Source organism: Pseudophryne corroboree, chromosome 8 (genome assembly GCF_028390025.1).
Source record: "Pseudophryne corroboree isolate aPseCor3 chromosome 8, aPseCor3.hap2, whole genome shotgun sequence".
NCBI lineage: Eukaryota > Metazoa > Chordata > Amphibia > Anura > Myobatrachidae > Pseudophryne > Pseudophryne corroboree.
In genome coordinates this window covers 182,899,938-182,924,240 of record NC_086451.1, presented here as the reverse complement: position 1 = coordinate 182,924,240, position 24,303 = coordinate 182,899,938, and the positions used below count along the sequence as shown (strand labels likewise).

Genomic DNA, 24,303 nt, shown 5'->3' with positions numbered 1-24,303 from the left:
CCTCATCCTGGTGTACTTCAACACTGACATCTTCAATCTGACTATCAGGAACTGGACTGCGTGTGCTCCTTCCAGCACTTGCAGGGGGGCGTGCAAATGGTGGAAGGCGCATGCTCTTCACGTCCAGTGTTGGGAAGGTCAGGCATCGCAACCGACACAATTGGACTCTCCTTGTGGATTTGGGATTTCGAAGAACGCACAGTTCTTTGCGGTGCTTTTGCCAGCTTGAGTCTTTTCATTTTTCTAGCGAGAGGCTGAGTGCTTCCATCCCCATGTGAAGCTGAACCACTAGCCATGAACATAGGCCAGGGCCTCAGCCGTTCCTTGCCACTCCGTGTGGTAAATGGCATATTGGCAAGTTTACGCTTCTCCTCCGACAATTTTATTTTAGATTTTGGAGTCCTTTTTTTACTGATATTTGGTGTTTTGGATTTTACATGCTCTGTACTATGACATTGGGCATCGGCCTTGGCAGACGACGTTGCTGGCATTTCATCGTCTCGGCCATGACTAGTGGCAGCAGCTTCAGCACGAGGTGGAAGTGGATCTTGATCTTTCCCTAATTTTGGAACCTCAACATTTTTGTTCTCCATATTTTAATAGGCACAACTAAAAGGCACCTCAGGTAAACAATGGAGATGGATGGATACTAGTATACTTATGGATGGACGAGCGACTGCCGACACAGAGGTAGCTACAGCCGTGGACTACCGTACTGTGTCTGCTGCTAATATAGACTGGATGATAATGAGATGAAATCAATATATATATATATAATATCACTAGTACTGAAGCCGGACAGGTATATATATTTATTATGTAATGACTGATGACGGACCTGCTGGACACTGTCAGCTCAGCAGCACCGCAGACTGCTACAGTAAGCTACTATAGTAGTATGTATAAAGAAGAAAGAAAAAAAAAAACCACGGGTAGGTGGTATACAATTATGGATGGACGAGCGACTGCCGACACAGAGGTAGCTACAGCCGTGGACTACCGTACTGTGTCTGCTGCTAATATAGACTGGATGATAATGAGATGAAATCAATATATATATATATAATATCACACTAGTACTGCAGCCGGACAGGTAGATATATTTATTATGTAATGATTGATGACGGACCTGCTGGACACTGTCAGCTCAGCAGCACCGCAGACTGCTACAGTAAGCTACTATAGTAGTATGTATAAAGAAGAAAGAAAAAAAAAAACCACGGGTAGGTGGTATACAATTATGGATGGACGAGCGACTGCCGACACAGAGGTAGCTACAGCCGTGGACTACCGTACTGTGTCTGCTGCTAATATAGACTGGATGATAATGAGATGAAATCAATATATATATATATATAATATCGCACTAGTACTGCAGCCGGACAGGTAGATATATTTATTATGTAATGACTGATGACGGACCTGCTGGACACTGTCAGCTCAGCAGCACCGCAGACTGCTACAGTAAGCTACTATAGTAGTATGTATAAAGAAGAAAGAAAAAAAAAACCACGGGTAGGTGGTATACAATTATGGATGGACGAGCGACTGCCGACACAGAGGTAGCTACAGCCGTAGACTACCGTACTGTGTCTGCTGCTAATATAGACTGGATGATAATGAGATGAAATCAATATATATATATATATATAATATCACTAGTACTGCAGCCGGACAGGTATATATATTTATTATGTAATGACTGATGACGGACCTGCTGGACACTGTCAGCTCAGCAGCACCGCAGACTGCTACAGTAAGCTACTATAGTAGTATGTATAAAGAAGAAGAAAGAAAAAAGAAAAAACGGGTAGGTGGTATACAATATTATATATATATTATATACAATTATATATATATATATATTAAACTGGTGGTGATTATTAAACTGATGGTCAGGTCACTGGTCACACTATCAGCAACTTGCAAGTAGTACTCCTAAGCAGACAATCACAATATATATTATACTGGTGGTCAGTGTGGTCACAATGGCAGTGTGGCACTCTGGCAGCAAAAGTGTGCACTGTACGTTATATGTACTCCTGAGTCCTGCTCTCAGACTCTAACTGCTCCCCACTGTCAGTGTCTCCCCCACAAGTCAGATATACATTATACAGTCACACTATCTATCTATCACTTCAGCAAGTAGTAGTACTCCTCCTAATGCTCCCCAAAATTACTACTGTGTCTCTCTCTACTCTAGTCTCACTCTCTTCTCTATAAACGGAGAGGACGCCAGCCACGTCCTCTCCCTATGAATCTCAATGCACGTGTGAAAATGGCGGCGACGCGCGGCTCCTTATATAGAATCCGAGTCTCGCGATAGAATCCGAGCCTCGCGAGAATCCGACAGCGGGATGATGACGTTCGGGCGCGCTCGGGTTAACCGAGCAAGGCGGGAAGATCCGAGTCGCTCGGCCCCGTGTAAAAAAAAATGAAGTTCGGGCGGGTTCGGATTCCGAGGAACCGAACCCGCTCATCTCTATTACATATGTGAATTTAATTGAACCCTCATGCTGATTATAATAATTGATAGTATCCTTGAATAAGGATTCATTAATCTTCAAAATGACAGATAAATCGTCACTGAAATGGGTACAGAGTATAATATTTTGGCTCACCTAGGTATCAGAAGTGAACAATTCCTGTTCAGTGGCAAACATAACAATATTTGCATATGAAGGAGCGGCGCTACTGCCCATTGCGCAGCCCCTCATCTGCAAATAAAACTGACGTCATATAAAAATATACGTTATGGTAAGAACTTACCGTTGATAACGTGATTTCTCTTATGTCAACAGGTATCCACAGGATAACATTGGGATATTGTCGAGTGACAGCGAAAATGGCACCAACACGGTCACGAGCTTTCTGGCCTCCCAGGATGCATTGGGGCCTCCACTATATAGTCCCGCCCACTGACTCAGTCAGATCAGTTCTTTCCACAGCGATTTTAGGCAGGAACATCAGGCAGAGACCTGTTTAGGCGATAAGAACACACATGCACACCCTTCCATACAAGAAGGAGGAGGTTTTAGTGATTGTCTAGATCCTCAAATCAGATGCGTCAGGGTGGGATCCCTGTGGATACCTGTGGACATAAGAGAAATCACGTTATCAACGGTAAATTCTTACCATAAAGTATATTTCTCTGGCTGGGTCCACAGGATTATCCACAGGATAACACTGGGATTCCCAAAGCCATTTTAGTGGTGGGGACGCTCCTGATTGCACAGGAGGACCTTTCGCCCGAAGTCTGCGTCATGAGAGGCAAAAGTATCCAAGGCCTAATGTCTAATGAATGTGTTTATGGAAGACCATGTGGCTGCCCTACATATCTGTTCTGCTGAAGCACTCTGTTGTGCTGCCCAAGAAGGACCTTCCTTACGTGTAGAGTGAGCAGAGACATTAGCCGGAGTAGGGAGATCTGCATGAGAATAAGCTTCTGGATATTACCATTCGGAGCCATCTCGCCAGCGTCTGTTTACTAGCAGGCCATCCTCTTCTATGGAATCCGTAGAGGATGAAGAGAGAATCTGTTTTCCTGATGGCACTAGTACGATCTATGTAGATTCTTAAAGCCGGACCACGTCCAGCGACTCTTCTCCCGCAGATAGTCCCGATACCTGAAAAGCTGGGACTACAATCTCTTTATTCAGGTGAAACTTTGATACCACCTTTGGAAGATAACCAGATCTCATTCTGAGAACTGCTCTGTCTGGAAAAAAACTTAGGAAAGGAGACTTACATCAATTGCTGCTGCTTCTTCCAAATACTGGGCAGATTGTCTTAAACGGCAAATACGATCCTCTTGCTCCCTAGTAGGAGAAGGGATGTCATTCTCTAGTTCCTCTATCCATTCGCCTATTGCCTTTGCTACCCAGGCCGAAGCCATAGCAAATCTTACCACTGCTCCTACTAGAGAAAAAATATTTTTCAACAGGCCCTCTACCCTGTCTGTGACATCATTCAATGAGGTAGATGACAGTGGTAAAGCAGATTTATGCACGAGTCGCAGAACATGTGCATCTACTTTTGGAGGAACTTCTCTCTTCGAACAATCCACAGCAGGAAATGGATAATAAGAATCCCATCTCTTAGGAATCTTATACTTTTTACTGGGCGCTGCCCAAGACTCATCCATCATTTCCGTCAGCTCATCTGAAGCTGGGAATTCAGCTTTCACTGATTTTGTTCGTTTAAATACAGGTGCTTTAGCTTTTAACACTGTCTTGGCTGGCTTTTCCAACGAGAGAACAGCCTTCACAGCATTAATAAGTTCAGCTACATCCTATGAACTAAAGCTCTGCGACTGATCAAACGGAGTTGAATCTATTGTCTCATCATCATCCGATGTATCATCTTGTGTAGTCTGCCACACAGACATATCTGTCTTAGTCTTACCTGTCCCTTGGTTGCTTGTAGAGGCTACTGGAACCAAACCATAGGAAGGGAGCTGCATGTATGGGTTCATAGTGTAACCTAACCCTTGAGGTGGTGCTACCGGAGCTAACCTGTCCGCTATTGAAGACAGTCTTTGCGAACATATTCCATGGTGGCTCTGTTGGTGGTTGAACCAACTCCTGTTTCTTACTTCGCTGAAAAGCGAAACAGTTTGCACACAACCCCTCATAAGTGACCAATTGGTTCATATCAATTACCCCTGACTTACAAGATAAGCATGTTAGGGCTGTAGGACTGCTTGATAAATTCTCCTCATCACTTTTGCCGCTCACAGACATGGTATTAACCTGTTATTGACTACACAATTTGTGACTGAAAATCACCCTATATGTCAGTATATAGAGGTGAGATCAAGCTGACCACAGTGCACCTGATTTGAGGGTCAGAACAGGACTGACATTACACAGAAAAGTCAGCACACATACTAGCAGTCAGTCACATGTTAAAGCATTGGACATTGCCTTATGAGAATACAACCTCCATAACAGCTTATACATAAGTAGGAAAATTGTACTTCTGTTTTAAACTGGTTCTTTTTTCAACATAGCATGCAGAAAACACAGTAATATACAGGTCTCATATGCAATAGGTACTAAAAATTAACAATGCATACAAAGAAGTAGAGAGAATTTTTAGTACTGTATACCCTGCCTCCGTAGAGTGGGATACAGGGAGACTCACCACACTTCCATATCCAAGCAAATACGCTCGTAAGACGCTGAGTGGATTCAGACGCTACTGGTGTACACTGCCGCTCTTGGTAACTGATAATGGACACGGACGCTCACCAACGGACACGGACGCTGAGCCACTTCCACGTGTATGCAGACGCTAAAGCCTGCGATTCGGTCTGGCGGGTTTATATCCAATGTACACAACCGCATCGTCTAAGATGCGACCGAGTACCCTCGTGGTAGCGTCTTAGCCGGAAGTGAGGTCATTCAGTTCATGAAACGAGACACCCGCGGGAACTGGCCATGAACTTGGAGGAGGGACGGCCAGGAGAGCGTCTGAATCCCCCTGTTGACTTAAACTCCCAGGATCGCGGCCTCTACCTAGTCCTGGCGCCTATGATCCCCGGAGCATAGCGCTGTCACACTCGAGATGTTGGGCGCATCAACACACTGTTTGTAGTCTCCACCAAATCAGTGTAGCTGTGTCCTGACCCCTCTAGTAAGAGGAAGTCCATAGACTCACCGTCTCCCCATGCTCCGGCCACAGCCTGGTTACGTCTGCTGGACCTGCTAGAACATCCGACACAGACGCCCGTCGAGACAGCACTGATACCCGAAGGTAAGCGTTGTTGCGACCCGGTGGGGAGTTGTTGGAGCGACTCTTTATAGTATGCGTTTAAGACGCTGTTAAGAGAAGTCGCTCAAAAAAACAATATAGTAAGTCTATAAAAATAAAATAATAAAAGCTTGAGGCTGCTCTCACAGTAGCCCTGTGACCATGCGGCTTCCTGCCGCACCAAGCAAAAAACTGATCTGACTGAGTCAGTGGGCGGGACTATATAGTGGAGGCTCCAATGTATCCTGGGAGGCCAGAAAGCTTGTGACCGTGTTGGTGCCATTTTCGCTGTCGCTCGACAATATCCCAATGTTATCCTGTGGATAATCCTGTGGACCCAGCCAGAGAAAAATAATTTTGCATTAATATAAGTTCTAAGAGTGATACTATTACTTCTGCAACAGGTAAGGGAAAAACAGCTCTTTTCAATAAAAAATCTCTTCACTGCTGATAACCCTAATTCTGAGGGATTGATGTATATATGATAATTACATCAATGCTTGCTAGAAAGCAGCCTGGAGGGTTCTCCCCTAATGCTTTTAGTTTGTTCAAAAAGGTAGTAGTGTCTAGTAGAAAATGACTATGTTGGATATTCAAAAGGACATGCACAGTTTAACAAACCAAACACTTCAGCAACAGGGTCACCCACTTTTGTGGGGGAAGTGCTTTCTTTGTTTGGGCACCCCCAAACCAATTTTTTGGAAGGACTACTGCTGATCACTAATGAGGAGGTTGATGATGGTGATGTTGGCGGTGAAGATTGCATGGGCTTGTCCAAACTGATGGATACTGTAAAATAAATTGCATGAACTCTCTGCAGTTGACGTAACATGTAAAAGGTGCCTAGATGGTTACCTACCTCTACTAACTTTGGCCTCATAAATGTGTAATAGCCCACTGGATTTAGGTATGTCAAAATCTGCAGTCACTGTGTATAGTGCATCACCCTTACCTTGCCCCGGCTGGTCATGGGTTCAGGCACAGTTACCAGAGGGTCCCCTGAAGAATCAGGTCTTTAACTACAAGTACATTGTGGGTGTGGACTACCGGTGTCGGTGCAGCGCATAAAGAATTGGGCGCCAGGCCATCTCAGATAAACAGCATAAAGTTTATTTAAACATCAAACAGGGATATTGCAGGGATAACTTGTGAACACTCCTCCAGCACATAGCATAAGTTACAGTGGATCCCATATCAGGGCACCTCCTCCAGCGCATCGCTTAGTCGCAGCGGCATATATATAGCGAACATCAGTACATACCAGGGCATTCTGTGACCAGTAGTGCTACACATCAGGTTGCCGTCTCTCTCTCTCTCTTACTTAGCGAGGATTCTTTTCCTTGGGGGCGCTTACTCACGCCGCGTGGCTTTCCGACCACTTCACCCAGATACCTCTCGAGATACTTTTCCATGGGGGGCGCTTACTCACGCCACGTGGCTTCCGACCACTTCACCCAGATACCTCTTGAGACTCACACCTTGAGTACACTTTTCTCCTGGCATCACCCTTTCACTGGATTCTGCATACTGCTGCTCTCACACTGCGATGTCTCCCTCTGTCAAATGCTTTGCTGTGGTTGGCATCACTCCCCACCTAAACATGTGGGGAGCCCTCACTGGGGCTACATCTTTCTGGTTAATCCACCACACTTCAGCTAGCTAAAACATGTGCTTCTCCTCACTGTCTGTCTGCTCTCTGCTCTGCTGCTGCTGCTCTCATTCTGTTGTAGCTGTGTTGTGTCTCACTGCAGGACAACCTTTTTATAACCTTGCATTCCCAGGGTCACATTCTAAATCTGGGATTTCCCGCTCTGTCTTTCCCGCTCTCAGTTTCCCGCTCTGAGTCTGCAAATGAGTGAGTCATGCCCTTTGCATTTTGCAGACTGATCTGTATAGCTATGAGCTGTGCTGTTAACTCCTTCTGTGCTGCAAGCTGTAGGCTGCTGGCACAGTGCTTATGCAACTCCAGCAAACATTTTACTTTTATTAAAGTCATGCTGGCACCTGTAGTGCCACAGTTGATTTGGGCTGCAGTTTCAGGGTATCACATGCACCCCAGCTAAAATCTTGCGTGTCCTCACGCAACAGCAGTTTTCAACATAACATATAATGACAGTACATGTGACAAAAAAACAACAATCACATATTCAGGAAAACATGGCATGTCAAACATCACATTACATACAAATCACATATTCTGTTGCGGTTTTCAAACGAGTTACAGTCCAGAGTCACATGTGATAGTAAAATGTTCTAGACATCTTGTGGCAATTGCGCCAAACACAGAGAACCTGCCCTCGCCTGCCCTTGTCTCCCCCCACGTCTGGGTCAAAAGAGACAGGTGGCTCTCGTGGGCCCCTCCCATTAAACAAGTTTCTCCAACTTTAGGAAAATAGATATAGGGGACTACATTCCCCTTGCGATCCTTGGCTCTTTCGGACACTCAGAAATGGCCAAACACAGTGCCCCCAAGGGTTTTGCTCCGACCGGGTGCACTGCATAGTCCCGATGTCCTGTGACATGAGTTCCACCTCCACAAATATTGCCCTTAGAGCCCCACGTTGGTAACCATGGTTGCTCGTATCCTGTTCGTGACGCCAAATGTAATAGCCCACTGGATTTAGGTATGTCAAAATCTGCAGTCACTGTGTATAGTGCATCACCCTTACCTTGCCCCGGCTGGTCATGGGTTCAGGCACAGTTACCAGAGGGTCCCCTGAAGAATCAGGTCTTTAACTACAAGTACATTGTGGGTGTGGACTACCGGTGTCGGTGCAGCGCATAAAGAATTGGGCGCCAGGCCATCTCAGATAAACAGCATAAAGTTTATTTAAACATCAAACAGGGATATTGCAGGGATAACTTGTGAACACTCCTCCAGCACATAGCATAAGTTACAGTGGATCCCATATCAGGGCACCTCCTCCAGCGCATCGCTTAGTCGCAGCGGCATATATATAGCGAACATCAGTACATACCAGGGCATTCTGTGACCAGTAGGGCTACACATCAGGTTGCCGTCTCTCTCTCTCTCTTACTTAGCGAGGATTCTTTTCCTTGGGGGCGCTTACTCACGCCGCGTGGCTTTCCGACCACTTCACCCAGATACCTCTCGAGATACTTTTCCATGGGGGGCGCTTACTCACGCCACGTGGCTTCCGACCACTTCACCCAGATACCTCTTGAGACTCACACCTTGAGTACACTTTTCTCCTGGCATCACCCTTTCACTGGATTCTGCATACTGCTGCTCTCACACTGCGATGTCTCCCTCTGTCAAATGCTTTGCTGTGGCTGGCATCACTCCCCACCTAAACATGTGGGGAGCCCTCACTGGGGCTACATCTTTCTGGTTAATCCACCACACTTCAGCTAGCTAAAACATGTGCTTCCCCTCACTGTCTGTCTGCTCTCTGCTCTGCTGCTCTCATTCTGTTGTAGCTGTGTTGTGTCTCACTGCAGGACAACCTTTTTATAACCTTGCATTCCCAGGGTCACATTCTAAATCTGGGATTTCCCGCTCTCAGTTTCCCGCTCTCAGTTTCCCGCTCTGAGTCTGCAAATGAGTGAGTCATGCCCTTTGCATTTTGCAGACTGATCTGTATAGCTATGAGCTGTGCTGTTAACTCCTTCTGTGCTGCAAGCTGTAGGCTGCTGGCACAGTGCTTATGCAACTCCAGCAAACATTTTACTTTTATTAAAGTCATGCTGGCACCTGTAGTGCCACAGTTGATTTGGGCTGCAGTTTCAGGGTATCACAAATGGAGCAGATGCCTTCAAAAATTTTGTCAGGATTTGGGTAAAAATAATCCCACACTGAAGAGGTGACTTTTTCCCCAAACCCAAGAGGTGGCTTTTTTGGTCTTACTGTATTGTCTAGGCATCATAATAGCTTTATTTTTATCATGGGCAAGAACTGCTTACCTGGTGGCTGACTTACGTAAACAAAATCAACATCCTCATTATCCTCAGATAGTACACAAATATCCCCCTCATCCAGGTCCACTTTCACACAAGCATCCTCAATTTCTATTATGTTATCATCAGTATCTTTACTTATACTGCTCATCCCATTATTTGCAGATGGTACAGAAATGCTGGAAGGAGGATTCTCAGTGAGTACAGTGTGAGAATGTCAGACTCAAACCTAGCTAATGTGTACACCACTAGACTCTCAGGGATTTGTGAACACTGGGGGTTATTCAGAGTTGGTCACCGATTACCATACTACTTACATGCTGGGGGCCGCACAACATGTGTGGCACTACCCTGCGATTTGATTGCAATTCACTTGTGATCACATCGAATAGAGGTAGACCACTGCCTATTCAGCATGGCTGCGTATGCAGGGGTACTGCCGCCATGTTTCAATCGTAGGAAAGACAGGTTATGTCATTGGATGGCCCTGAATATGGCCATGATATGCTTTCCCATTTCCTGCTTTCCCAACACTGTGTCACTGACCCCGGACACTCATTGTCTGTCAATCACTATGCAATCTCATCTTTACGGGATGCTATCGCATAGTGAAGTGTCATGCGCGCACGCACACTACAGTTGCTGCACATACGCAGACCCTTGGACGCAATTGTGCACCTTATTCAGACCTGCAACCTTTCTTTTGACATTGTGAAAGATTTTGTTTCAGGTGCCCCTTCCTAAACTTTCTGCCTCCTGGATTATAGAACTATCATGATAAGTAGCAGCCACGGCACTAGTACTTGGTTGCTGCTCCTGCTCTTCTATTGACTGATTGTGATCTATATCAACATCAAGTGTTTATATTAATTAACTCAGTGGGACATGACACCTACTGTTAGGGTCTCCTGCCCTGTGCTGCCACGTCGTCATGGCAACCGGGAGACAAGTGCTAGCGGAGTGGCCTGAGCGCAGCTGATACTCCGGTTCGGGTCTTTTGCTGTGCAGTGGTTACAGGCTTTGTGCACGGCAGGGGATCCGGTGCTGGTTTTTGTGCTCACAGTCTGTGAGGTCTGAGTGGGGCGTGGACAGCACCTGCTATATAAGGCCTTTTCTCAGGTTAAGCAGATGCTGCTGAATCTTTGTTGGTTAGTCAGTTCCTGAAAGTTAGCCAGTACTGTGTAGCTTTGTATTTGTTTGTTGCTTACTGCAAATAGGCCTTGGCATTTGGTACTACACTCTGCCAATCCAGACCTAGCAGTAAGACTGGAGTCAGTCGTTTAACTTGCTGGGGTTCTTTTGCTACTCTGTGAACTTAGCAAGTTTGCGGCTGTATTCTCAGACTTGCCTGCCAAAATCCTTTCTCACTGTGCAAGGTGTTCTGGTGTCAGTTTAGTGGCAGTAAGCTGAACCAGTGCACTGCAAGTGAGGACTAGGATTGTGGAGACTCTCCTTGTGTCTATTATTCCATCTCTGACCAAGGAGTTTACTGCCACACCCGTTGGTAACCCTTTAGGGTTTTGCTGTTGCCCTTAGCAACCGCATTTCGGGTTCTCTACGTATTAAAACACAACATCTTGCTTCTTTCCATCTGAGCACTCCTAATACTAGGGAGACTCCCAGTTTCTTAGCCTCTGGGCTTCTCTGTTCACTTTGTGTTTATTTTGTTACCCTATCACCTTCTGTGTACGTAATGTCATATTCCCCAGTCTGTCTGTGAGTTCATTTGTTTTGCATCCCTCTCCGTTCAGACACCAGTACATTCCTGCAGGCACTGGTGTGCATAACATATTCAGCAGCCCAATACTCCTGTTGAAATTTTTTGGGAATATGGAGCATACCTCTCAAAATACTTTGCAACAGGTGGTCGATCAGGTGCAGGTCTTGACTCGACAATTTAATGATTTGTCCATTAAAATGCACACCTCCCAGGCCGCTAGCGGAGCTCCCGCAGTAGCTGCACCTTCAGGGGTTAAGGAGCCTAAAGTAAATCTCCCGGATCGTTTTTCTGGAGATCGCTCGCAGTTCTTTTGTTTCAAGGAGAGCTGCAAGCTATATTTCCAGCTTAGGCCTCAGTCTTCTGGGTCAGAGATTCAGCGGGTGGGCATAGTGATTTCCTTGCTACAAGGAGACCCACAGGTCTGGGCATATGGGTTGCAGCCTGACTGTCCGTCGCTTAAAAGTGTTGATGCTTTTTTTATGGCACTGGGCATGTTGTATGATGACCCTGACAAGACGGCCTCAGCCGAGGCTCAGATTTCGATCCTTAAGCAAGGGCAAAGGCCAGTTGAGGTTTACTGTACGGAGTTTCGGAGGTTGGCCCATGATACCCAGTGGAATGACCCAGCCCTGAGACACCAGTACCGAAGAGGTCTTTCTAACCAGATAAAAGACCAACTGGTACAATATCCCTTGCCTGATAGCTTGGATCAGCTCATGCAGTTATCCATCCGGGTGGATAGACGGCTGAGAGAGCGTAGGCTTGAAAGGGAGACCGAGGTTTCCTTCTTTCCCAAGGGAACCTCAGACTCTGAGGAATTTTCCGAGGAGCCTATGCAGATTGGGGCTACCCGCCTCTCCTCGCGTGAGAAGACGCGGAGGAGACAGCAGGGGTTGCGTTTGTACTGTGGGAATAAAGGTCATGTGGTAGTATCATGCCCAGAAAAGCCGGAAAACTTCAGGGCCTGAGGGTGATGGGAAATATCCTGTCAGGCCAGAAGTCAGAATTTCCCAAGAAGACTTTTATCATTCCGGTGACCTTGAAGATCCTCGGTCAAACTGTCAAGACTGAGGCCTTTGTGGACAGTGGGGCCGACGGGGTTTTTATGGACCGCCAATTCGCCCTGAAACACTCTGTTCCCTTAGTATCCTTGGCATCGGAAATTGAGATCTGTGGGTTAAACGGGGAACCATTATCCCAAGGTAAAATTACCTCTTGCACTAGCCAGATTTCTTTGTTTATTGGAGCCACACACTCTGAAAAATTGTCCTTTTATGTGACTGTCTGTACTTTTGCCCCATTGGTGTTGGGGTTACCCTGGTTAAGGGCCCACAATCCTCAATTTGACTGGGTCTCTGGGGAGATTCTTAGTTGGGGTACTGATTGTTTCAGGAGTTGCTTGAGCCTTCCAGTCAGGCTCTCGCAGCTAAGTTTGCCAGGATTGCCAGGGTGTTATGCAGATTTTGCGGACGTGTTCTCCAAAAAAGTTGCAGAGGTACTACCTCCCCATCGCCCCTATGACTGTGCCATTGATTTGTTGCCAAATGCTAAGCTTCCCAAGAGCAGGTTGTACTCCCTGTCACGTCCTGAGACTCAGGCTATGGCAGAGTACATTCAGGAGAACTTGGCTAAGGGATTTATCAGACCTTCACAGTCTCCAGTTGGGTCGGGGTTCTTCTTCGTGGGTAAAAAGGACGGTTCGTTGCGACCCTGCATCGACTTCAGGGAATTGAACCGTATCACGATTAAAAACTCATACCCACTGCCTCTCATTTCGGTCTTGTTTGACCAGCTTCGTACTGCCACCATTTTTTCTAAGATTGACCTACGCGGTGCGTACAATCTAATCCGAATAAGAGAGGGGGATGAATGGAAGACTGCCTTTAATACCCACTCAGGGCATTATGAATATTTGGTGATGCCTTTTGGGCTCTGTAATGCCCCGGCAGTCTTCCAGGATTTCATGAACGATGTGCTCAGGGAATATTTGGATAGATTCTTAGTTGTATACTTAGATGACATCCTAATCTTCTCCCATTCCCTGGAGGAACATCGGAAGCATGTACGCTTAGTCCTCCAGAAACTCAGAGACCACCGGCTTGGGGCGAAGCTAGAGAAGTGCGAATTTGAAGTTCAGCAAATCGCATTTCTAGGATATATTATCTCCCCAGAAGGTTTCCAAATGGAGGGTTTCAAGGTACAGGCAGTCCTGGATTGGGTGCAGCCCACTAGTTTGAAGGCGCTTCAGCGTTTCCTGGGCTTTGCGAATTTTTATAGACGATTTATCGCTGGATTTTCGTCTATAGTGGCGCCCTTGGTGGCACTCACTAAGAAAGGGGCGGATGTTGCTCACTGGTCTTGTGAGGCCAAAGCGGCTTTTGCCCGTCTCAAAAGGGCATTTGTCTCGGCCAAGGTGCTGCGACACCCAGATCCAGAGCGTCCTTTTGTGGTGGAGGTGGATGCCTCTGAGATGGGTATTGGGGCAGTGCTCTCTCAGATGGGAGTGTCTGATAATCGCCTTCATCCCTGTGCTTACTTTTCCCGTAAATTTTCGCCTGCCGAGATGAATTATGACGTGGGTAACCGGGAATTGTTGGCTATTAAGGATGCACTCGAGGAGTGGAGACACTGGCTTGAGGGGGCTAAGTTTGTGGTCTCAATTCTCACCGACCATAAGAATTTGGCATATTTAGAGTCAGCGAAGCGTCTCAATGCCAGGCAGGCACGATGGGCTTTGTTTTTTGCTCGCTTAAATTTTTTGATAACATATCGCCCTGGGTCAAAAAACATCAAGGCTGATGCGCTCTCGCTGAGTTTTGCTCCAATCCAGGAGACCACCGAGGAGCCATTGCCCATTGTGTCCCCATCATATATTAAAGTGGGCATTACCCAGGACCTCTTGTCATTAGTCCTTAGAGCACAGGAGCAGGCTCCTCCAGACCTTCCGGTAGGTCTTTTGTTTGTGCCTCCTAGGTTAAGACAGCGAGTGTTCCTGGAATTCCATGCCAAGAAGTCGGCAGGTCACCCGGGTATTGCCAGAACTCGGGAGTTGCTATCTAGGGCGGTGTGGTGGCCCTCGGTGGCTAAGGATGTGGATCAGTGGGTTCGGGCATGTGACATCTGTGCCCGAAATAAGACTCCTAGAGGGGTTCCTGTTGGCCCATTACATCCACTCTCTATTCCATCTAAGCCATGGACCCACATTTCAATGGATTTTGTGGTGGACTTGCCCAAATCCTCGGGGGGGAAAAGCCATCTGGGTTGTCGTTGACAGGTTTTCAAAGATGGCGCATTTCGTTCCACTGGTTGGGCTGCCATCGGCCAGACGCCTGTCTGAATTATTTATGCTGCATGTTGTGCGCCTCCACGGGTTGCCACTTGATGTGGTCTCTGACCGCGGATCCCAGTTTGTGGCCAAATTCTGGAGGGCATTTTGTTCCGATCTCCAGATTTCTGTCAGCTTGTCGTCAGGCTACCATCCGCAGTCTAATGGGCAGACTGAAAGGGTGAACCAGTCCTTGGAGCAGTTCCTCAGGTGTTATGTCTCCAAGTGTCAGACTGACTGGGTTGCTCATCTGTCCATGGCGGAGTTTGCCTATAACAACGCGGCTCACTCTGCTACAGGGATCTCTCCCTTCCTTTGTGTGTATGGGCATCATCCTAAGGCCAATTCTTTTGACCCCCTGGACTCCACGCCTGGTGGTTCCTCTGTGGTTTCGGTCCTTAGGGGTGTTTGGAGGAAAGTGAAGAAAGCCCTTGTGTCTGTGTCATTAGTGACCAAAAGGGTTTTTGATAAGCGGAAAAGACCCTGCAGCTTCAAATTAGGAGACTTCGTTTGGTTGTCTACCAAGAATTTGAAGTTGAGACAGCCATCTCATAAGTTAGGCCCCCGGTTCATCGGCCCTTATAAGATCACTAGGGTTATCAATCCGGTGGCATTTCAGTTAGATCTGCCCCGTTCTTTGGGTATCAATAAAACATTTCATTGTTCCCTTTTAAAACGGGCGATTAGTAATCCTTCTTCCAGTGGAAGACCTTCTCCTCTTCTGATACGTGGCCAGAGGGAGTTTGTTGTTGAAAGGATTCTTGACTCCAAGATGGTTCGGGGTCGGCTGTCATTTTTGGTGCACTGGAAGGGGTATGGCCCGGAGGAGCGGTCGTGGGTGCGCAGTTGTGATCTTCATGCCCCCAGACTGATACGCTCTTTCTTCTCGCAGTTCCCCGATAAACCCGGTGGTAGGGGTTCTTTGACCCCTCGTCAGAGGGGGGGTACTGTTAGGGTCTCCTGCCCTGTGCTGCCACGTCGTCATGGCAACCGGGAGACAAGTGGCCTGAGCGCAGCTGATACTCCGGTTCGGGTCTTTTGCTGTGCAGTGGTTACAGGCTTTGTACAGGGCAGGGGATCCGGTGCTGGTTTTTGTGCTCACAGTCTGTGAGGTCTGAGTGGGGCGTGGACAGCACCTGCTATATAAGGCCTCTTCTCAGGTTAAGCAGATGCTGCTGAATCTTTGTTGGTTAGTCAGTTCCTGAAAGTTAGCCAGTACTGTGTAGCTTTGTATTTGTTTGTTGCTTACTGCAAATAGGCCTTGGGATTTGGTACTACACTCTGCCAATCCAGACCTAGCAGTAAGACTGGAGTCAGTCGTTTAACTTGCTGGGGTTCTTTTGCTACTCTGTGAACTTAGCAAGTTTGCGGCTGTATTCTCAGACTTGCCTGCCAAAATCCTTTCTCACTGTGCAAGGTGTTCTGGTGTCAGTTTAGTGGCAGTAAGCTGAACCAGTGCACTGCAAGTGAGGACTAGGATTGTGGAGACTCTCCTTGTGTCTATTATTCCATCTCTGACCAAGGAGTTTACTGCCACACCCGTTGGTAACCCTTTAGGGTTTTGCTGTTGCCCTTAGCAACAGCATTTCGGGTTCTCTACGTATTAAAACACAACATCTTGCTTCTTTCCATCTGAGCACTCCTAATACTAGGGAGACATCCAGTTTCTTAGCCTCTGGGCTTCTCTGTTCACTTTGTGTTTATTTTGTTACCCTATCACCTTCTGTGTACGTAATGTCATATTCCCCAGTCTGTCTGTGAGTTCATTTGTTTTGCATCCCTCTCCGTTCAGACACCAGTACATTCCTGCAGGCACTGGTGTGCATAACACCTACCAAGGTTTATTGAAAACATAAGTTCTACAATGAAAAACAGTAACAGCTTTGTTTTCACAAATTCACACTGTGGACTCATAATTCTTAGATTTATTAACACAATGGGGTACATGCTGGGCTTTATTGAACGCACAAGTTGAGCAAAAAAAATGCTTTTTTATTTTTTTTCACAAATGACAAATTCATACTGCGCACTCACAGTGCACCTACTGGGCTTTCTTGAACACAGAAGTTGTACAAAATATAACAGCTTATTTTTCTTTTTTCACAAATGACAAAAACGTCATTAATTTTTTTGTGCAGTCACCAGATTGCACTGTGCACCAATAAAGAGTTACTGCTAATTCTGCCATATATTAGGTGCTCTGGGCTGAAATATAGGCAGTGACAAAAAGAAAAAACACCAGTGTGCTGTGCACCAAGGGTTAATGCTGCCCTATATGGATCTCTTGACTGCAGCTGCACTACAGGCAGTGGAGAAAAAACCCATTCTGCAGTGACACACTTAGCGTTACAGATAGCACCAGCGTGACACACAGGGGCGGATTGGTGTGCCGGGACGCCGGACCGGATTCCGTTTGGCCGGTCCGGCATCCCCTCATTGGCTGGCCGTCATTCCCTATGAAAGCCGCCAGCCGCAGCCGCGATCATGGCAAATGGGCAGCGTTAAGTGAAGCTGCGCAGAAGCCCAGTGAAGCATTTCAAAAATGGCCGCCATCTGAGCCATTTTTTAAATTCTTCATAGAGCTTCTGCGCATGCGCAGAAGCTTCACTTAATGCTGCCGTGATCGCGGCTGCGGACAGTGGCGGAGTCCTTCATGAGGGGTGACGATAGTGGCTGGCGGCGGCCTGTAAAGGGGGTGACGTATGTAATGTGCTTGTGTTATACGGCACATTATAACATTATAACGGGAACTCAGATAGTGTTTCTATACTACAGCGTACAGTGAAGTTCTCTATGGTTAATGTTATAGTTTTTAATATGTGATCCACCTCTTTTGCATTTATTGTATATTTTATATATATATGTATTTTTTTTATACTTTTTTTTTCTTTCACATATGAGATTGGTCATTTAAGATTAAAACTCATAAATATTACAGATTTGTGTATCAGGTTTATTCATGTCCTGTTGCTTCATTTTAACCAAATAGCGCAGAGAGGAAAAAGTTGTTTTTTGTTCTACACTTGATTGTTTCATGTGGATTTTGGCTATATCCACAAGCCAATTACTCCTTAGCGCCAGGCACTGGTGGTTGTTATATTTAGTCAGTAAATATGGTCTACTTTACTACATTTAATAATTATATAGTGTGCCTGTCTGCTGCATCATATATTATATATATTATATATTAGTATAACGTGCAATGTGTATAACGTGCTCTGCCTGGTGCAATGTGTATAATGTGCTCTGCCTGGTGCAATATGTATAATGGGGGTAATTCCAAGTTGATCGCAGCAGGAATTTTGTTAGCAGTTGGGCAAAACCATGTGCACTGCAGGAGTGGCAGATATAACATGTGCAGAGAGAGTTAGATTTGGGTGGGGTGTGTTCAAACTGAAATCTAAATTGCAGTGTAAAAATAAAGCAGCCAGTATTTACCCTGCACAGAAACAAAATAACCCACCCAAATCTTACTCTCTCTACACATGTTATATCTGCCCCCCCTGCAGTGCACATGGTTTTGCCCAATTGCTAACAAACTTGCTGCTGCGATCAACTCAGAATTACCCCCAATGTGCTTTACCTGGTGCAATATGTATAATGTGCTCTACCTGGTGCAATGGGTTTAATGTGCTCTGCCTGGTGCAATGTGTATAACGTGCTCTGCCTGGTGCAATGCGTGTAACGTGCTCTGCCTGGTGCAATGCGTGTAACGTGCTCTGCCTGGTGCAATGCGTGTAACGTGCTCTGCCTGGTGCAATGCGTGTAACGTGCTCTGCCTGGTGCAATGCGTGTAACGTGCTCTGCCTGGTGCAATGCGTGTAACGTGCTCTGCCTGGCGCAATGCGTGTAACGTGCTCTGCCTGGCGCAATGCGTGTAACGTGCTCTGCCTGGCGCAATGCGTGTAATGTGCTCTGCCTGGCGCAATGCGTGTAACGTGCTCTGCCTGGCGCAATGCGTGTAACGTGCTCTGCCTGGCGCAATGCGTGTAACGTGCTCTGCCTGGCGCAATGCGTGTAACGTGCTCTGCCTGGCGCAATGTGTGTAACGTGCTCTGCCTGGCGCAATGTGTGTAACGTGCTCTGCCTGGCGCAATGTGTGTAACGTGCTCTGCCTGGCGCAATGTGTGTAAGGTGCTCTGCCTGGTGCAATATGTATAACGTGCTCTACCTGGCGCAGGGTGTATAAGCGGCACTACTGTGTAGTGTAATGTGAATTGGCACTATTATGTGGCCACGCCCCTTCCCCATGAAGCCACACCCCTAAAATGTTGCGGCACGGCTACAGCACACTCATCCAATCCCTCCATATAGTCCGGCCTTCAGAGCAGTACTCCTGCCCACTTGACAGACCCCACCCCTATTAGGGCTTCTTCCATAAATTTCCCGGGCTGGTTTTTGATCCCAATCCGCCCGTGGTGACACACAGATAATAGATGTAACTTCCTATAAAAAAACCAAAGTTTTGCCAACTGACCACTGATCAAATCTAACTCAGCCAGTATTAATACTAAAAGACAGTAAGGGAAATGTGGTTGCCACTGCAAATCAGAGTACTCTTTTTGCATACAATACTGTATATGGATTAAATGCCTGGCATCCAACAAGCAGCTCCTGCACTATGGTGTAAAATGGCGCCCAGAATCACAGTGGGAGTGACTTATATTAGATCCAAAACACATGAGATCATCAGACACTGGGAAGACGAGGTTTTGCCTCATTGTGGAATCAGAACAAGGAGGTTTTCTTAAAAGTGAGCCTGCACATCTCTAATGAAAATGCGACCAAAACTATGGAAACTGCAATGTCTGAGTTTTGGCCACATTTTCAAGTTTAGTTCATTCCACCCAAGAAACAATAGATCTGGTGATTTCTGATTGTCAAGAGGGTACATCTAGGTATGGTTTCTATAGAAGAAAACCAAGCACCCATGTTCATCCTTTACCAGGTAACTGACCCTTTAATAAAATAACAATATTATAGCCCTTTCAAACTACCGTAAAAATCCGGGTTAATGCCAGGTTAAGCCAGGTCACAGCTCAGTGTGGAAGGGTTAACCCGAGTCCAGTGACCTGGGAATCTAACTTGGTTAGTCTGTGAAGGACCCAGGTTGCAGGGCAGTGTGAACAGGTAACCTGGGTCATCCGACCTGGGTCCCATTCAAACCTTATGGACAGCTGGCTCACTGGCACTTGGGGATGGAGATGATGTCATCTCCAAGCGCTGGCAGATGAGAAGCAATGGTAATATCCCGAGTACAGCATGCAGTGTGAATGGGGTATAATTTCAGGGCACAGTCTGGAACTTAACATTAGAGGAAGGAGTGGGGACTTTAGGCAGAAAGGCCCACCGGGAGTTTCCCATGTACCCCTTTGGGCCAGTCCGACCATGTAATTAATTATAGTTAATTCCTTAGATGACTTGTGTTCTCTTGCTCTTAAATGTGTATATGTTTAATTTTAGGTGTTATTTCCTCGCAGAGAAGCAGCTTGAATACTAGTGAAGAAAATTTTAGTTTTTCATTCACCAACACAAGACACCATCCAAAAGGTAAAATTCAAAATCAGTAATGTTAAGTACCTTTATTGCTACATAAGTCATTCAGTTTAACCAACCATTTACTCTATTTCCATAGCAAAGCTTGGTGATACAAAAGAGCTGGAAAATTTCATTACTGATCTGGATAAAGTTCTTAGTGGTAAGTAATGCCACATTTTCAGTATTTTCCCATTACGCATACAACTACTTTCATAAAATTAGCTGTATATTGGCCTGACTCTGAGTTGGGAGTAAAACAAGAAAGAGCAAATAATAGTAAACTAGGACAAATGTACTATTTTTTACATGCAGGGTAAATACTGGTTGAAATGAATTATAGAGTAAACCAAAATGTTTCAAATTACCAGAGTACTCAGTATTAGCATAATACTACAGAACTGAGTAATACTTATAATAGGAACATAGGTAGGGCAATTTGCGGAGGCTAGGAGTCATCATCTGTGGAAATCGATTCAGTACTCAGTGTCCTTGTACCCAAAGTACGGGTGAATAAATTAGAGTTGCTGAAGCAAAATGGACACAAAAGCATGGAACACCAATGACATGGAGTGTGCTAAGGAGGAAAACGAGGAGGGTGGGTTCTGCTCATAAGAACTTACATAATATGGGTAAGAGGGGACCAAATGAAGGTTGAACTGGAAAAGATACATGATGAAGGGTTACAGGAGAATAGCCTCAATTTATCAAGAAAGCTGATAAACTTTGATTAAAGGGTACGTTCGAAGAAGCATTTCAACCTGGGTAAACTGTTTGAGTCTGACAGGGCGAAAATGTGATTTCCAGAGCATAGGGACACCTGAAGTAAAGTCATGGAGGTGAGTGTTTGAGGAGGTGACAAGGGTGAAGGACAGCTATTGGTTTGAAGAAGGGCAGAGAGGATGGGAGGGACTGTGATAAGAGATGAGGTTAGAGATGTAAGGAGGGGAAGAATGGTTTAAGGCTTTGTAAGTGATAGTAAGGCGTTTGATCTAGATACTGAGCAGGATAGGGAGCCAGTGAAGCAAGTGGCAGATGGAGTAAGCACATGTCATACGGCAGGAGAGGATAATGAGATAAGCAGTAGTATATAGAATAGATTAAGCTGGGGAAAGGCAAGAGAGGGGGCCAGGGAGGTTACAGTAGTCTGTATAATGATGAGAGAAGAGAGGTAGATCTGACTGTCACCAGCTTATATATTGGATTCTGGTATTGAAGCCCAAAGTAGCTGGTGACGTTTCTAAAGTACAGTAGGAGATTAAACCAGAATAATAATTTTGGCTAGACACAATCCATTTTTTAAGTGGTTACCATTTTGTATAAATCCACCAAGTTCAACCATTAAAACCTTAAATATTAAGGTAGTTGATTCAGAAGGGGACAGAGGAAGCATAGTTCAGGTAGGTTCTTAGAGGGAGAAAATCCATACTGGCAGTTTGATCAATATACTGTACAAAAGTGTTAATTGATATCAGAGATGAGAAATTGTCTATCCCATTCTTGAACCTGACTATGATTACTAGTGCATTTATTTTCACTGCAGTTTATGTACCTGTAGACATGGGCCGGGATGTAACGAAGTCTGAGTTTGGCAGCTGTGTGGGATGCCGGCTGATTGCCCCTTTAAAAAATGTCTGAGTTTAGCCAGCATCCCACACAGTCGCTGAACTCAGAATTTATTACATCCCATGCATTGATTGCATGGCGTGACCATGTGTCCTTGGCAGTATTCTTATTCTGACCAGGTTGTCACAGTAGGGGTTTCAATAGCAAATAAGAGTATTTCTGTGCAGTGATGTCATCCCACAGTGCTTCTGTGGTTCTACTCATCCATATTGCCACACTTGTACTTGAGGGCTTCCTGAGAAATCAGCATTTCTAGCATAAAACCTGGGGCTATCCTATGTAAAAAATAATGGTCACCTTTCTCATGTATAATTTGAATTTTCTGTTAGCGTTTCTGATGAAAATTATGTTACTTTCCCGAAAAATACTTCTCAGTATGTAGCAACTACAAAAATATTTGTGGTGTCATGGAAATTTATTAGTAATAACCCTCTTAACGTTTGCTTTTCCCTTCTAAAATTAGACTTATAAATTCCTTTTAATTTCTCCATACAGATTTCTGAAAGAAGAAGTTGTCAGCATGATCGTAATAAAGTCATGCTTCCTGCTAACGTCTGCAGCTCGCCAGCCTACACAATCGTGTTGTATTACTGTACATTAACATAACAACTGCCAATGCTATATTGTTTATGAAAATGTACCTGAACATCCTTTTAAAGGTTTAACATGTGGAAGCAGGAAAAATGCTTTAATGTATTGTATATACTGTATCATAAAATGGAATGATTTTTTTTTTTTATATAATTCATATATTCAATTTAAAAAATAAATGTAAGTTAAGAAATATTTATCTCTGTTCATGCTGATATACTTGCATGTTTACTATAAAGCAGTGTGATCCCCCCGCCCCTCATACCCCTCCCCACTTGTATCTTCATTTTTAACTGAAATCTTTGTCTATGTTAAACATATATGTATGGTGTCTAAAAATCATCTGGAATATGTCGAAACTATTAAATATATTTGCAATTTGGTTAGGATGTGTGGTTAATATAGGTCATAAAATGGCTCCTCACAAGCTCTGGTAATATTTTCATCTGAGGAACATTGGGACGACATTGACTCGCACATAAAAGCGAATGCAGTAGCTTCCTCATATTGGCGGTTGCCCATCAGCGAGTTCATGAAAATGGTATACAAACTCCTTCCCAAGTGTACATCTGTGTTACCAAATGCGCAAGGACTGAGATGCCCACTTTTAGCACCTGTGCACACTGTAATACCGATGGCTGCATACTTATATGCCACCATCACTTGCGCCATTGAAACTTGCATCAGCCCTTTGGCAGGTGCAGTTTCTCCATTTGACCATGTCCTGCTGTGCTTGCGACTGTACATCTGAATGCAGTCACTTTTTTGACACGCCCACTAAATGGACCATTTATGCTACTTTTTACACAGATATACACTACAAGAGTGGTTTTTCAAGTTCAGAGTGTTATCTTTATGAGACTGAGTTTACTGTACTTCATTCTGGGCCTCCCCATTGCTTTAATAGGCAGCCTCCCCCACCCCCAATCCCACTCCCCATGAGACTTGTAATTTCACGGACTGGGTGTACTGCTTAATAAATTACAAACAACACGGCCTGTAGACTATATAAATAAATGGCTCATGCTGGCTTTGGTTGGGGTACGGGAACCCAGAAGGCATATTTATTTATAAGGCATGTTGGCAGTCCTCTGATGGGGATAGTGGTGGGCTGCCCATACTACGCACCAGTAATAAGACGGGCCACAATGTCACGTACTTGTTTGCAGAGAATATGATCCTGGTAATGAAGGTGATGAAACATCACTGCCAGTTGTTGGTCATGATGTGGCATGTGTATTGACCAGAAAGAAGAAGCCATATGGGCGAGTGTGGTGACTGCGGTCAATGCTGAGGGACCAGTAAGCAAGACACGTGCAAAAAGAGGCTGTCCAACATAAAGCACCAAATGAAGGCCAAATGTCTAAGGAGGCAAAGTCATAACATGACCACATATTTGGAATATGAAGAACTTCTGAAGGTGCTGATCCTGCGTGAAGTTGTCCAGTACATGAATGTTCGTAACACCAATGTGCCAAGGCAGCCTGGTAAGTGTACATTCATTTTTATGTACAGATGGAGCCTCGCACATCTATACCGTCTATGGCATTTGGCCCGATCACAGAGTCGCAGTGTGACTGGTCGCAGGGTGGCGCATGGAGCTTAGTGTGGCATATGGCGTTACCAGTGAGTGTAATACCAGCGATCATCCACCAGATGCCACTTTTGAAAATCACCATTGCGCATGCGTGAGGTGTCCAATAAAATACTATAGTGCAAGAATCACCATTACGCATAAGTGAGGTCTCCATTGAAATACACTATAGTGCAAGAACTACTTTACTGTACATATCTGTGGCTATGTTGGTCTAGTAGTATCGCCAATTGTTACCAT

At 45.4% G+C, this 24,303-nt stretch overlaps 1 protein-coding gene across 3 annotated transcripts in view; it reads left to right on the top strand.

The window, feature by feature from the left end:
- Nucleotides 1–22,851, top strand: part of LOC134947588 (regulator of cell cycle RGCC-like) — a 156,308-nt gene extending 133,457 nt beyond the window's left edge. For all 3 annotated transcript variants that reach the window (XM_063935600.1, XM_063935598.1, XM_063935599.1), the window contains exons 3-5: nt 20,181–20,267; nt 20,353–20,415; nt 22,374–22,851. In XM_063935600.1, the coding sequence (XP_063791670.1) occupies nt 20,181–20,267; nt 20,353–20,415; nt 22,374–22,381 (158 nt within the window). In that variant the 3' untranslated portion in view covers nt 22,382–22,851. The remainder of the gene's footprint in view (nt 1–20,180; nt 20,268–20,352; nt 20,416–22,373) is intronic.
- The last annotated feature ends 1,452 nt before the right edge of the window (nt 22,852–24,303 follow it).